The 14,745-nt window shown below is 38.7% G+C and overlaps 1 protein-coding gene across 1 annotated transcript in view; it reads left to right on the plus strand.

The window, feature by feature from the left end:
- The window catches only part of nlgn2a (neuroligin 2a), a 173,044-nt gene that overhangs the window by 87,596 nt on the left and 70,703 nt on the right, over positions 1-14,745 (plus strand). The window contains exon 4 of the mRNA XM_040140913.1: positions 2,422-2,475. Within this exon, the coding sequence (XP_039996847.1) occupies positions 2,422-2,475 (54 nt within the window). The remainder of the gene's footprint in view (positions 1-2,421; positions 2,476-14,745) is intronic.

Below are 14,745 nucleotides of genomic sequence, written 5' to 3' on the forward strand. Positions count from 1 at the left end.
GACCTTGAGCTAAGGTTTTATTTTATTTTATTTCATTTTATTTTTTTTTTAAAACCACTGTTTCCGAGGTCAAGATTGAACTTGCTCCTGCTCCTGAAAAATACCATAAACCTTAGCTCTCAGGCTATAGCTACAAGTATTAGTAACCTCGGCTTTCAGGTTGTAAATACCATAGAAAATACTATAAACTTAACTTTTCAGGTTGAAAAAACTAGGAAATAATGGAAACCTCAGCTTTTAGTAAAAAAAAAAAAAACTAATGACATGCCAATCGGCGTCAGCTGTACTTGTGTGTTTAGTGCTAATTACAAAATGTTAGTATGCTAACATGCTAAACAAAGATGACCGTGGTAAACATTATACCTGTGAGACATCAGTGAGCATGTTAGCATTCCGGTGTTAGCATTTAGCTCAAAGCACCAACCACATTCTTTTCTTTCTAACCCATCCACACCTGGGATGCCATACCTGTGTACATATATAGACAGTAATTACATTTTCTACAAAAAATATTATAAAACAGAAGAGCCTGCTCTTTATGATTCCTTCGTGAAAACACCATATGTTAACTCAAGGTCTGCTTACAAGCTTTTTCCAGAGCTTTCAGCCTAGGTTGAGTTCTTCACATCCTGTATGCAGGCCTTAAATTCTATACTCTTTGTTTTTTGTGTTTTCTTTGGGTTTATGTAGTGTTTTGTTGTGTGCTTTTATTTTAAAATGTCTATGTTGGAGGTCCTTTAGAGCCCATTCATGGGTCTAGTTCTCATAGGATAATTGACAAATATTGAGCCCTCTCATAGTGTGTATAGGCTGTACTTTTACCCCTTATGTGCAACACCCTGGTAAAGAGCAGACTCTTCTATTAAGTCAGTTAGTTTTTTTTCACAAATTCACCTGAAAAAAATCCAGTTTCTTTGCCAAAACCGCATGTTTCCAAAGTGGATCTAACAGATGAAAGCGAAAGCGATGAAAGTATTTTTGTAGTAGTACTTACTGTCTGAGAGCTGGGGATAAAGAGTACTTTCTACTAACATTCACCTTCTGAAAGTTTAGGTGAACAGAAAGCTGACTTTGTCTCTTTTCGGTGAAATCTGTACATGAATAAAGGACGATTGGAAAATGACAGGTGTGAGGATGATGAAAAAGGACCAAGGTTGAAGTCGATTTTGTAGCATTTTCTTTGAATGCCTCACTTCCTTATTATGAGTCTTATCAGAAGAAGCATAAGAACCACTCTCACAGCCAGGTTCCTTGAATGCGACTCCTGCCCCAAGCGCCCCCCCCCCCTCGCTCACTCTCTCTCTCCGTCTTTCTCTCGCTCCTTCTCTTTCTCTCTACCACTCTTTTAATTTACCCAAAAACAGCCAGTGGGCAGATGGGGATTATATTACATTCACCTTTTACCTGCACTCCTCTGCACAATTAGCGTCACGCTTACTTGTCATTTCAAATTGACACACTGCTGTTGTACTATGTAATTATTTACCTGCCTGGGGAATAGCTCTCTGGTTTAACCACTAAATAATGACAGACACACATGCACACACACACACACACACACACACACACACACACACACACACTCCACAACACAAACGCACCTGTGCCCTATTTTATCTGAAACATGTTTAACACGCCTTTTACCGTTACAGGGTCATTGTCTATCTGCTTACCAGTGGATGTCTAATTAAAGGTGTCTTTGTGTTCAGTCTGTCTCTGTAAAAAGGTGTAACTGACAAATGTTGTGCAACAGCCCTTTAAAATTTTCTGTGTGCTCTCACTGCTGAAATGTCACCGTTGAAGTTTTGGGGTTAGAGCATCAGGACCTAAACCTGCCATTCTTCCTATAGGTGTTCTCTTCTTTGCCTGTTCTTTTTTAAAAACAAAAAAAAAAAAGAAAGAAAATGTGTCTTTTTTCTGGTCATATGGTTGGTGGAAGGGGCTGGGTCCTGTTCTTCAAACCACAGAGACCTAACTACTCCACATTCCCTTTTTCCATTCTCCCATCCCCCCACCCCACCCACTGTACCACCAACCACCCTGGTCCCACAAAATTTAGACTCAGGCAACAAACAGGGTTTAAAGGAGAGAGAGAGAAAGAGGGACCATAAACAATGGCAGCCGTTTTCTTCTGCAGGGGGAGAGAAGGAAACCACATCCAAAAACAGTTTTCTTTGATCTTGTGTCTTTTCTTGTGATAAATCTGTGTCTGTGATGCCTTTTATTTTTGTTTTTGTGCTCTTTTTAAAGGAAAAAAGAAAGAAAAAAACAAAACAATAAGCAAACATGAACTCTTGCTGATTTGTCCTTTTTGCTCTTGCTTCTTTTCTTTTTTGATATTCTTTTTTTTTCCGTTTTTGCCAGTAATCTTTTTTGAATTTTCTCTTTTCTCTTTTTCCCCCCTTTTTTTCTTAACCCTAGGTCCGCTCACAAAAAAACATGATGAATCTTCAATGAACAAGCCTCGAGATGAAGGTATTTTTGTTGCATGTTTTTCCTTTTTTCTTGTTTTGAAGTCTTTTTGGGGGATGTGTACACATACAGTAGAGTGGAAAACACACACACAAGTCAAACATCTCTTAGGTGGGACTTTGGATATGAGATGCATACCAGTGTGTTGGTGTAAGTGTATGTGCTGACCTTTGCAATTAAAAAGCTGCCTTTCCTATGCAAATCATTAGCCTTATGTAACCTTGGATAATCATAACGCCTGGCTGATGGAACCCAGATACCTTTCATTATAAAGCCATCTACAGGCTGTTGTGTGTTTTTTCCAGAGGCCCTTATCTCACTCTCAAATAACAGAGAGCCTTGGACATCATCATCACCACTGTGCCCTTGAAAATACATTGGCCAACTAACAGCATTGTCCATGGAACCAAATCGTTGTCAGGATTTTGAGCAACAAAGCACCTATTGAGACCACCTTACACAATCTGGTGCATTATTAATGGGCCTCAATCCCCAGCTCAAGGATGAAATTGCTATTGAGTAAGGACCTACACAAATATTAAGATGGCCCTATTCTAAGTCACTGATGATAACATCAAATCAAGTAAGGCAAAAAATTTGGGGACACCCAAGGACACTCGTGCCCCGCTCTGGAAGATTTAAGTCTAATGGGCTGCTGGAATAAGGACACCGAACTCACAGCCGTCTGTTAATTTATCTCCTACCTGCAGCACATACACTGTGGAGATGATTTTATCTATACTTTCATCTACCCCCCCCCCTTTCCTTGTTCTTTTGGACTTGTTTCTCGGAGAAAAAGATGACTGATGATATTTTGATACATATTTCTCTTTATGCTATTTTGAGGGTTGTGCGGGTGAATCTTTTTCTTGCTCCGTGATGCTCTTTGATTTGGGGTATTTTTTGAAGTTCGGAGTCAGAGGAAGTTTGACACGAGAGGATTTTCTTGGTGATCAAACGCACTGGCACAGACACAACTTTTTGAGCTGCCACAGTCAGTCAAGCCCAGTCAAGATGCTTTAGCCCCGCCTCTAAATATGTCTGTCATCCCTCATCATGACGTACAATTAGCCTCATTTGATTGGGAACCGCTAATCCCATTACACTAACTCAGCTACAAAAGCTCAAACTGGAATTCATTTTCAGGTACAGGGGAAAAACTGGAGTCCCAGAACAACACCGAAAGGATACAGCTTTTGATGCTAAAAATAATTCTCAAGTATAGAGATAGACTTTATGTCCTTGCATAGGAATACAGAAAGAAGACAAATAAACACAAACCCATTAGTTGCACTGGTAATCAGTACTTTAGCCAAGATTTTAGACCCCCCTCCAGTACAGGACAGAAAACATCAGCTGTCAGCCTGTGAAATGACATGATGGTCTAGATACTATTTTTTTTTTAAAGCCTTCTCCTTCCTCCTGGGATATAATTCTAGTGGAAAAATACTGATTCCCTCCATTATACTGTCATATATTTTGGTATATTTTGCGCAAAAAGTGTCACATTTAGGCCCCTACACTCAAAAACGTGTTTTGCTTATTGTTACTTCACTCGGACGTTTGACCTTCACTGTGCAAAATGATGTATGTGCAGAGTTTGACACTAGAGGGCTGTTTCCACATTCATCCAATGAAGGGGAAAAGTGTCTCTGTGCTCTCCTTGAATCCGAGTTTAAAAGGTGGACGTACAAGCAGGATTTTGTTACATCGCATCTAGTTTGGAAGCCAGTCGTGGTCCAGTATGCCACATACACGAGTATGATGTGACCACCTGAAACCTCCAGGGCACATACACCGAGAATGGACTTTTCAGTGAAGTTCGACACATCTTGGGTCTGATAAACTTTTAAAATGAAGAATATTTGCATATTCAGATTGTAGATTGTTCAATAAGGGAGAGATAGAATTAAAAATGTCAATGTTATCTAATTTAAACATTTTAATATTTTTTGTGGAAAAACTATATCACACACAATTAATTATCCAAGTGTTTAATATGTCATAAAACATTTCTGGTGGATTTTTTAGATATATTTAGTCTAAAAAAATGAACCATAATCAGTCCTCCAAACTTGCCATGTGTAACTGTAGAATTTAAACTGCTCCTCAGCTGTTTTTCCCAAACTTCCAGAAAATGTACAGAGGACATGACCTGGGTGTCTTTACTGGAGTTTAGTCTAGTATGGTAAAAAGAAAAAGGTAGCTGTAATCTGGGATAGAAAGCTGTTTTTTTTTGTTTTTTTTCAAATAATCGCTCATTTGGATGCTGAAAAGGTGCACTATTAGTCTATATACGATGCAAAGCAAAAGTGGGACTGCTACAATGACTACATTGTGTAAGTATACAGTAATGCAACACAATGTGCAGTTGTTTGCAGTATGTCCTTTTGGTCACATCTTGCCTGGTGGAAACGATTCATAAACATACTCAAGGCTGTAATACTGTTGCCTGTCAGAGATCTGCAGTGTTTGAATTGTTCCACAAATAAAGATTTCAGTGTAAGAAACTAGATTCTCAGTGCAGAGACTGTTATAATCTTCCATTAACCTGGCATAAACCGTCCTCAGTTGGTTCCTTAATTATTATTATTCTGACCAACAAAATAATATCCATAACACGCTGAACAGTTTTTAATGAGAGAACCTAAAAACTACATGGCCAGCTTTTATCTGATAACAGCAATAGCGCTCATCCATTTTATCCACCATTTTGTCCTCATTCTTTCAGCTGCGTATCAACAGCCTTTTCAAATTGGCATGCTCTTAAGCTGTATATTCTAGGCCATGCAGAAACCTTTTCATTAGCTATTCTATTCAAGAAAGAAAGTACATACTGTACACTCAAGAAGAGCAACAAGGAGAAGGTGGCGTCCTCCACCCAGCTAGACGGCTTCATCCAGCAGCAACAAGCAGCAACTCTGCTTCTGCATCAGGTATGAGAGAGCAAAGGCTGTTGGGCTGCAGCGCTGCTCAGTGTTGTTTTTCAAAAAGACTGATAGAGCTTACAGCACAGCTCTGTGAATAGGTGTGTGTGTGTGTGTGTGTGTGTGTGTGTGTGTGTGTGTGTGTGTGTGTGTGTGTGTGTGTGTGTGTGTGTGTGTGTGTGTGCGTGTGTGTGTGTGTGTGTGTGTGTATGCGTGCGTGGAGGAGAGGATTACAAACCAGAGCGAGACTGAGCTAAATCAAGAAAGAGACAGCGAGAGTGTGTTACTATGCCATCCTGTGTGTCAGCTCTGATCAGAGACAAACCAGAGCCACCTGAGCCCCAAACCTCGAACATATTTCTGCTAGGAACAATGTCACCTCTCTGACACAGACACACACACACACACACACACACAGCGTAATATCAACAGGGCGACACAATTTAAACCCCCTAAAAAGGAAATAGTCAATCAAAACCAAATTGACAGACACAGATTTGGCACAGTTAATGGCATTACAGTTTAAATCATATGGCATTACACAACATGGTGCAAGGATAAGTTACCAAAACTACTTACACCTAACATTTTTTTAAAAACGACATACCTGTTTTATGATTAACATCCATTGTGAATATCATACTGAGAGGGAAGGTAAAAACAATGCAGTGTGGTGTCAATAACTGTAATGAAGGCATTGTTTAAGCTATTTTTATATTATAACTACATGACTAAAGAGAGTATGGTCTAGACCTGCTCTATATGAAAAGTGCCCTGAGATAACCTGTGTTATGACTGAAAATAAAATTGAATTGAATGACTTAAGTTGTGATACGGTGTAATAAAGTGCGGCTCTTCAACTCTCCACTTCTTCATTATTTTTATTTTTTTTAAAAGGGAAAGTTGAGATTTGAGAGAGTTACAGGGGGTTAGTATTTGAGAGGCAAGCATTATGCAGTACTTCATTAAAGTCGGGTGATTTCCAGTCTGTATCCAGTCAATTTAGACTCCTCGTGATTTTTTGCCATTGAATTAAGCCATCGATATATTACCATAGAACCTCTACATGGTGTACTCTGATGATACCGTTGTCCCGGTCTCTTGGTCTTTGAAACAAACACACAGAAAAAACAAATAAATGAGGAAAAAACAGGAAGAAAAAGAAATGTATGCTGCTGTATTTACTACAACTGCTGATTTTAATATTGTGAAGATTATTTCGTACTGTATCCCATACCTGATTGAGATGTTTATCGTCCTTTAGAGGCAAAATGTCCCTGAATTTTCCAGACATTAAGCATGTAGATTATGTGATGGATCGAAAGAGGCTTTGGCTTTTTCCAATAATGCAGTCAATTTTCTTCATGACTAGTGTTGATAAGAATATGAACCATCCAGCTGGGTATTTAATTACAGTATAATATTGGGTATCATTAATCAAACAAAGCAGTGAGAGGTTTTAGATTTACCTTTGATGATGCTGTTACATTCCCAGACTTTAGGAATTATAGGATCACTTAATTTCATATTTTTATATTAGAGTGCGTAAAGCTTTCTGCTAACACATGAACTGAAGCCGTAAGGATAAAAATATTGATCAAATTGAGCCTTTTTTTTTATTTTTATTCAGACACCTTCTCTGGATGAATAACTCTAAATACAAGACTGACGTCTAATGCAGGAGAGTTATATTAATAAATGCAGCTCCTAATACATTAATTAGACAGAAATATAATATTTTATGATGAAATTCACAATAAGTGTAATTTCTCATGCCCGAAGAAATCACATTTGTTAAACAGTAATGTAAATTTGAACTTTTAGGTGGGACATTTGCTTATTATAAATAATATTAGACCAAGTGTTTATTGGGAAACTATGGGACTTTATTGTCTAGTAAGGTGCAGACTTAGATAAAGTGATTTGTTAAGTTAGAATGTATATATATATATATATATATATATGTATATACATATATGTGTGTGTGTATATGCGTATGTATATGTGTATATGCGTATGTATATGTGTATATGCGTGTGTATATGTGTATATGCGTGTGTATATGTGTATATGCGTGTGTATGTATATGTGTGTATATGTGTATATATGCGTATGTGTATATGTGTATGTGTATATGTGTATGTATATATGCCTATGTATATATGTGTATGTATATATGCGTATGTATGTATATGGGTATATGTGTATATGCGTGTGTATGTATATGGGTATATGTGTATATGCGTGTGTATGTATATGTATGTATGTATGCGTGTGTATGTGTATGTTTGTATGCATGCGTATGTATATGTATATATGCGTATGCGTATGCATTTGTATGTGTATATATACGTATATATGTGTATATATACGTATATATGTATTTATATATATATATGCGTATGTGTGTGTGTGTGTGTGTGTGTGTGTGTGTGTGTGTGTGCGTGCGTGTGTGTGTGTGTGTAAATGTAGATAGCAACAAAATATTGATATTAATCGTCTCCAATGTTGTTAAAGTTGCATTAATTTATTTTGTGGCCTCTTGGAGGCACCTGTAAACACATCATTGATTAATTATTACCTTGTAAAGTGTTTATGGTTAACATGTTAGCAACCAGTTGCCTGTTTACACATCCAGCAGACATAGAGCAACATTAGCATTCAATTGAAGTCGTGTTTCTGGCCACCTGATGAATGTCAAATTCTCTCTCTCCTAACTTTGTTTTGGTCTCCACCTACTCCTGAGAAAAATACCTGGATTTTTAGCTGCTAGATTTTCACCAGCTTGTTGCTAACGTTGTTTGTCGGCCTTTTGTTATTGGACTGGTAGTGTACAGTGGGTTTGTCAGAGCCTTGTTACTGAAAATAGCTCCATGCTGATGATGGAAACAAGATTAATGAGAGTGGAGCTGCGGGCTGGAAAACCAAAACTATCATCTAAAAGAAGGCTAATTATTATCCGTGGGTTTGTTACTACGAGTGACTGCTTTCACATTACACATAATTATAAATAATATATAATATATATATACATATATTTACATTAGTAGCTACACAATTGGCTAATTCATTTTGACTTACACAGAGGACAATATAGAATATAATATATATAGTTTGAGACACAGTGTTTTTGGTCAGGACAGTAAGTCTAGCTAACTGCATAAAGTATTAATCCAATAAGAATGTGTCTGCAGCATCAGTACCAAAAGCCTACAGCGGCAATATTTCAGTCCTGGTTGATTCGGCCACACCTGTAGTTACTGGTAACAGCAAATGCGGTTTAATACTACAGGTCACAGAATTCTGGGGAAGCATGACAAACTATTGTGGTTTAAAAAAATAGTCAGGCCATTAATCGGCCTTTTTCCATCATTCTGTGAGCAACCGTGATCTGATTTTACACTGCACACGGCATGAGTCCCTGCATGGTCAGTATTTAGTAACACCCCCTTAGGCAAGTGTCATAGCTTGTAAGCTCTTTTTGTAGCAGCTAAGAGTCTTTCAGTTCTCATTTAAGGGATTTTCACCCATTCTTCCAGCAAAAGGCCTCTAGATCTATGAGATTCTTGGTTTCGGCAGTAAAACGGGGGTTTTGATTTGCCTTTCTAGGAATCCTACAAGCAGTTCTCTCTGAAAGTTTTATTGGTTTTCCAGACCTCAACCTGACCTCCACCCTTCCTGTTAACTGCCATTTCTTAATTACATTATGAACTGAGGAAATGGCTACCTGAAAATGCTTTGCCATCTTCTTATAGCCTTCTCCTGCTTTGTCGGCATCAATTATTTTAATTTTCAGAGTGCTAGGCTGCAGCTTTGAGACTGCTGATTGTTGGGACGAGGTTTGGGGAGTCTTTATAAAGCTATATAAAGTATTTATAAAGCTTTGAAATTTGCATCACTTGGCCTTTTGTAACAATGATTGCTAACAAGCAAGTTCTGAGTCCTTGGTAAAAGTTATCAGAGAGCTCAAATCACTTTGGGTGCCCAAAGTTATCTACGGTGCTCCTTTCCTTTTTTTTCACTCCAAAATTGTACAAAACAAAAATAATACACTAATCTTGTGCAAAATGTTTAAAAAGAATGTTTCATCTTTAACTTCATGCCTCTTGGAGATCATTTCATCTTCTACTTATTTAACTATTCATAGTAATAGAAATTTTGACCAGGGGTGCCCAAACTTTTAATGCCAATGTAACTGCTCAGCATGCAGTGTCTGAAATTGAATCTGGCCAAGCCCCAAATGCCTGTAAAAATGTATCTGTAAAATTTACTGTCCCTGCTGCTGTATGCTCAAAGCAAAACAAAGGCTATGTATCAAACAGCCTTTTGATTAAGTGCCTGTAACACTGGCTCTACAGAAAAAGTGGTTCTCCACTGGCTGGATGAGTGGGCATGGTTTACTGAATCAGCTTTGAATTCATGCCTTTTAATTGAAAATGTCGCATAATAGCAGGAGATGACTTGGATGTCACACAGGATTCACAAGGAAAATGTATACTTTTGGCTGCCAAAGATTATTTGTAGCAGTCTGCAAGTTCATTTCACATCAATACTGAGAATTGAGTATCAGCAGAGACAGAGGGGAAAGACAAGAAAAATGAATAAAAAGATGCTTTGTGTTTGTTGATGGCAAGCTAGATGAAAGACAGAGTCAGAGTAGTTTTATCACAGAGACACTTCAGCAAGAAACATTCACGATGCTCTTTCCTGGATGGCAAGATGGTAGATGGTGTGGAGGAATAATAAGAGTTTGTCGTTGTCTGTGTGAGACAGATGCAAGCTTCTGTCTCCCCTATTTTTTTGTCTGCATCAATGTATTTTTCTCAATTTCTTCTTCTCTTTGCCTGTTACTCTCTCCCCTCCGTCTCCACCTCTTCCTCATCCTCCTCCTCTCTCTGTCTCTCTGTATTATGTGGTGTGTCCACTGTGGTTATAACTCTGCTAACAGACGCTGGCCTGTGGGCTATGCAGCATCTCTTCATATTGGCTTCTCTGTTCATGCTCTCAGACATACACATTTGCTCTAAAACACTTCCTCCCTGTTATAGCACTCACTCACAATCCCTTGTTTTGGAAAACAGTGCCATGCGAGGACTGAGACTTGGCACATTTAATCTTTTTCATATAATTAGGAGCACCCAGGGACGTGCTCTCCTGCTAAATCTCTCCATTTCCCGTATGCTTTTCACCATGGACACAGTGTAATATTCAATGTAATGCACAATACGTATTCTAAAAGCCAAATCTCTAAATTGTAAAATACAAAAGGACAAGGAAACTATGAGCAATCAGCGGTGGAAAATGTGCAGGCTGGCTTCCACTCTATTATTTTTTTTTTTTTTCACAATTTTTACATCCTTATGTGCTGAGTGCAAATTACTTTATAAGAGGATTTTGAATGGAATGAGGTGGCACAGGGACAAGATTGACTAGTATATTGAAAAATGATGAAAGGAGAATGGAAAGAAAAAAACAGTAAGGAGCTGAACTTAATAGCTCGCTATGTGAAAAATGTAAAATGAAACAACAACACAGGACAGCCTGGTGTCTAGAAAACCACACACACTAAGGTGACAAAGAATAGTATAGCACAGTACAAAAAAGCCCAGCACAGACCCGAATAGAATCCTCTGCAGTAAAGGCTCAACAGTACTGTCAAACCAACTTTATTTTAACATTACTACAGACAGTCGATCTCTTGTCTCTTACTGTCACTCCGTCTCTCTGTGGACCTGTCGGTTATTTGCTGCTGAAGCTCCCTGCCTCCCCATTACCCCGACGCTCGGCCCACGCCGTGTCAAGGTTGTGTCAATACCGTGTCGAATACACCTACCCCTTTGCATGCTGACAGCTAGTATTTTATTGAGCTTCAAACCTTTTGACAAGACAAAGAAAGTGAAGAGGAGGGAAAGGAAGGAGGCTGAGGAAGAGACACGGACGAAAAGGATTGGAAGGTACCGGGAGATAGAGCGGGACTGCGAGTGAGAAAGAAAGAGACGGGGAAAGAGGAAGCTAGTTGGCGCTTTGTCGCTTGTCAGCTAGCTTAGAGCTTGGGAAAAAGCTCAACACAGTTTTTTTGTTTTGCACTTGGCTGGGTTTATTGCCATGTGTAATGGCTATAAGGGACTGAGGGAAGTAACAGTGAAGGCTGGCTGAGCTCCTCTTTCACTCCTGGACCTCAGTGAATACCCCAAGGCCTGCTTTGAGCTAGTTTGGAATTGTCAAACTGCATTGCAGAGAAGACCTCCCAGTAGGCACTAATGACATCAGTAATGTTAGAGAAGTGTTGCAGAATCATACTCTAGAGTAATGGTTGAGTGGCACATGGTTTGAGAGCCAAAATGTACCTTCAAGTACACTGCATAAGAAGGAAGCAAGGTAGCATTTAACTATATAACTCTCACTGGCGTGCACGCTGTGGAATGGGAACATTACCAAAAATTGTACAAGCACTGTGTAGTTCTACCGGCCTCAGTACTACAGCAAGAAAAGACGCTGCACTACCAATAGAGGATGGATGATAATCCATGACTGCATGACTAGTTTCTCCACTATTTATGTCTACATCCCTTTTCCCCTAATGTTGTGATTTGAAATGCTGTATTGCAAACATTGTTGAGGGAAGATTTATTCTATTAGGATAGATGGATTGAGAAGTGCTTGTACAGAGTGTGTGATGGAAGAGACTTTAGAGCAGGCAAAAAGAATATCTGGCATTTATCTGAAGGTTTTATTCTTAAAGAATTGACTATCGTACTCAAATTCTGTCTGTTCTAAAAGAAGAAGAATCAGTGTCATTGAAAACGTTTTTAATGTATTGTTTCAAACTGTACACATTTCTTCAGTTTCTTGTAGCTCTGCACAAGGTCTTGTCTTTGCTTTTATCAGTTGAAACATTAACATTAAACATTAAAACGATATTTGCAACTCTGTTTCCTAGAAATTAAGTTTATATATGCTACTAATTTGCAACAGCAAATATGTTTAGAGAGATAAAATGCTGCTGGTGTGTTTTTAATCAACATATTGAGAAAACATTTTTAATGAAAGTGTCTCCAAAGTGTCATATGGAGTGAATCAGTAAAATCTTCACAGACAACATTTTTTTCCCTATGGTATCTTCACTTAAAATACGCTCAAATATTCGCTCATAGCAACTGAAGCTTGTTTTTCTGGTTTTGTAGGCAGTCACCGTACTTGGTTAAGGAAAAGAGCAGGGTCTTGGTTTAATATTGAAAACAAACACAAAAATAGCGGTAGTATATAAAATAATATTTCTTAGAATGTTAACTAAACCAAGATTAATTGATGAGTAAAGAATTAAAGTTTCAAATATCAGCTCAAGTCAAATACATTGAAAACGGGTAGTGTGGCTTATTTTTATGATGTATATAAATATAAGTGAATAGGTTAGTCAGTGGTTAGTCAGTGAAAATATTCTTGGCAGGTACATTTATTACCTATTTTGTGGAAGGGGAACAAAAAGTTAATGTTGGACTCTGGATCATCACAGGAGACAATTCACTGACATAATTGTTGGTGTAATTGCATAGATGCAGGGAAAATGTGGGTGTGGCGAAGTTAAGTTGGAACACCATCAGAGCAAAGGGTCCGGAGAAAGTAGAGTTTGCTACTCGACCATCAGATTAACTCAGGACAGACATGATGAGATAAGTGACTGCTGATAAGCCATATCCCTCTCCACGCATGTAAAAATGTCTCATTATACATGAAGGACTGAACACACACTTTCACATCAATACACACACCCTGTGGCGAAACACAGCCAGGCTCCCGGCCTGGCAGGGCCCCGAGATCACAGCTCAAACTGCATACCTGCTGAGGAAACACACACTCCCATACTGTACTGATGTAGTACAGCAGGACAGATGAATCGTTTCTCTCACCGTGCACACACATGCGGTTCTGCTGTTCTATGTTGAGCTAAGCTGCTATGTTAAGTCACAAAAGTTCCACTAACTTTGACTAGCCACTGCTTTTTTCAACGTGTGTCGTCTCTTTTCTCACTTTGTACTCGCTGTGTTTGTGTGCTTTCACCTGGATTGTATTGTAACTGTCTGAGAAGCATTCCAATTCCAATTAAGGAGCTATTGTTATATATGAGATGGAGAGCGGTGGGTAGTGGCAGAGCTGACAGCATTACTTAATGGGAATGCCGGTGTCTGAATGGAGATGACAGCGAGGGCTCTCTAAACCCAATTTATTGTTTCTCTGCTCTTGCTGCCGGAACTCGTACGCTCACAAATCGAAAAAGAATATATTACTTCCAAAACTTAATATATATTCAGTTCTGTATATGCCAAAACACACAAATAGCATCTGTGTTTATGTACCTCGCATGCTCTTTTGCTAACAAGCTAAAAACAAACTGTTTCTTGAATCTGTAAGCAATACCTTAACATGAACAATGAATCCAGACAAATTAACTGACTAAGTAAAGTAAGTAAACTTCATACATTTTCATACATAATTTCCAGACAGAGGGATGCAAAATGACCACAAAGAGAGGCAAAAAGACTACAAAGAGACAGAAAATGGACTACAGAGACACACAAAATTACAAACTGCAAGACTACAAATGACACTATCCCCATTCTCTTTCAGTCTGGGGGTCCTATGTAGAAGGGGTAGAGGACACTCTACATCTGTCTGCGCCAAGGGGCTCATTTTCTCATGGATCTTTCCTTGAAACTGACCAAAAGTGCCGGAATAACAGTAGAGCTTAACTAGAAAAACCACAAGAAAATCTGCTTTAAAACCACTGCCGTACACCGTACTGTTGCAAAGCAGAAGAAAAATCCAAGTGGTACAGTTGATATACTGCCATAGTTGCTCAGCAAGTGAAGGGGACATTCTGAGTTGTCTAATGTTTACTGGCATAGAATTCCATTCTTGCGTGGCTTGAAGAGAAAAGGCAGAATGACTGAAAGAGTTTTTCACACTATGATGGTCCAGTCTTTTCTTGTTTGCAGTCACTCTCGATTTGATATATTACTTCCACAGTGAGGGGCCTGAGCGTGTACGATTTTAATCTAAAACATATATCTACATATTTTTTTAAATCAAAACATGTTTACTCAAACATATAGGTGGAAAAAAGTAAACTCTGTTCCATCCTCTTGCAAATGTGCAAGACTCACTCAGAGTACATCTCTATAGGGGGGATGGAAAGGCCAGCCTCTGGATCCCTGCCCTTGTCAATGAGGCCTCACAGCAACACACATTCACATTCATTTAGTCCCAGTTAGACCCCAGACAACCCGTGAAGCCAGGGCTGGAACGGTAGCCCCAGTAATGGCCAGATAATTATAGGAGGGAGGGAAGG

Source organism: Xiphias gladius, chromosome 12 (assembly GCF_016859285.1).
Source record: "Xiphias gladius isolate SHS-SW01 ecotype Sanya breed wild chromosome 12, ASM1685928v1, whole genome shotgun sequence".
Lineage (NCBI taxonomy): Eukaryota > Metazoa > Chordata > Actinopteri > Istiophoriformes > Xiphiidae > Xiphias > Xiphias gladius.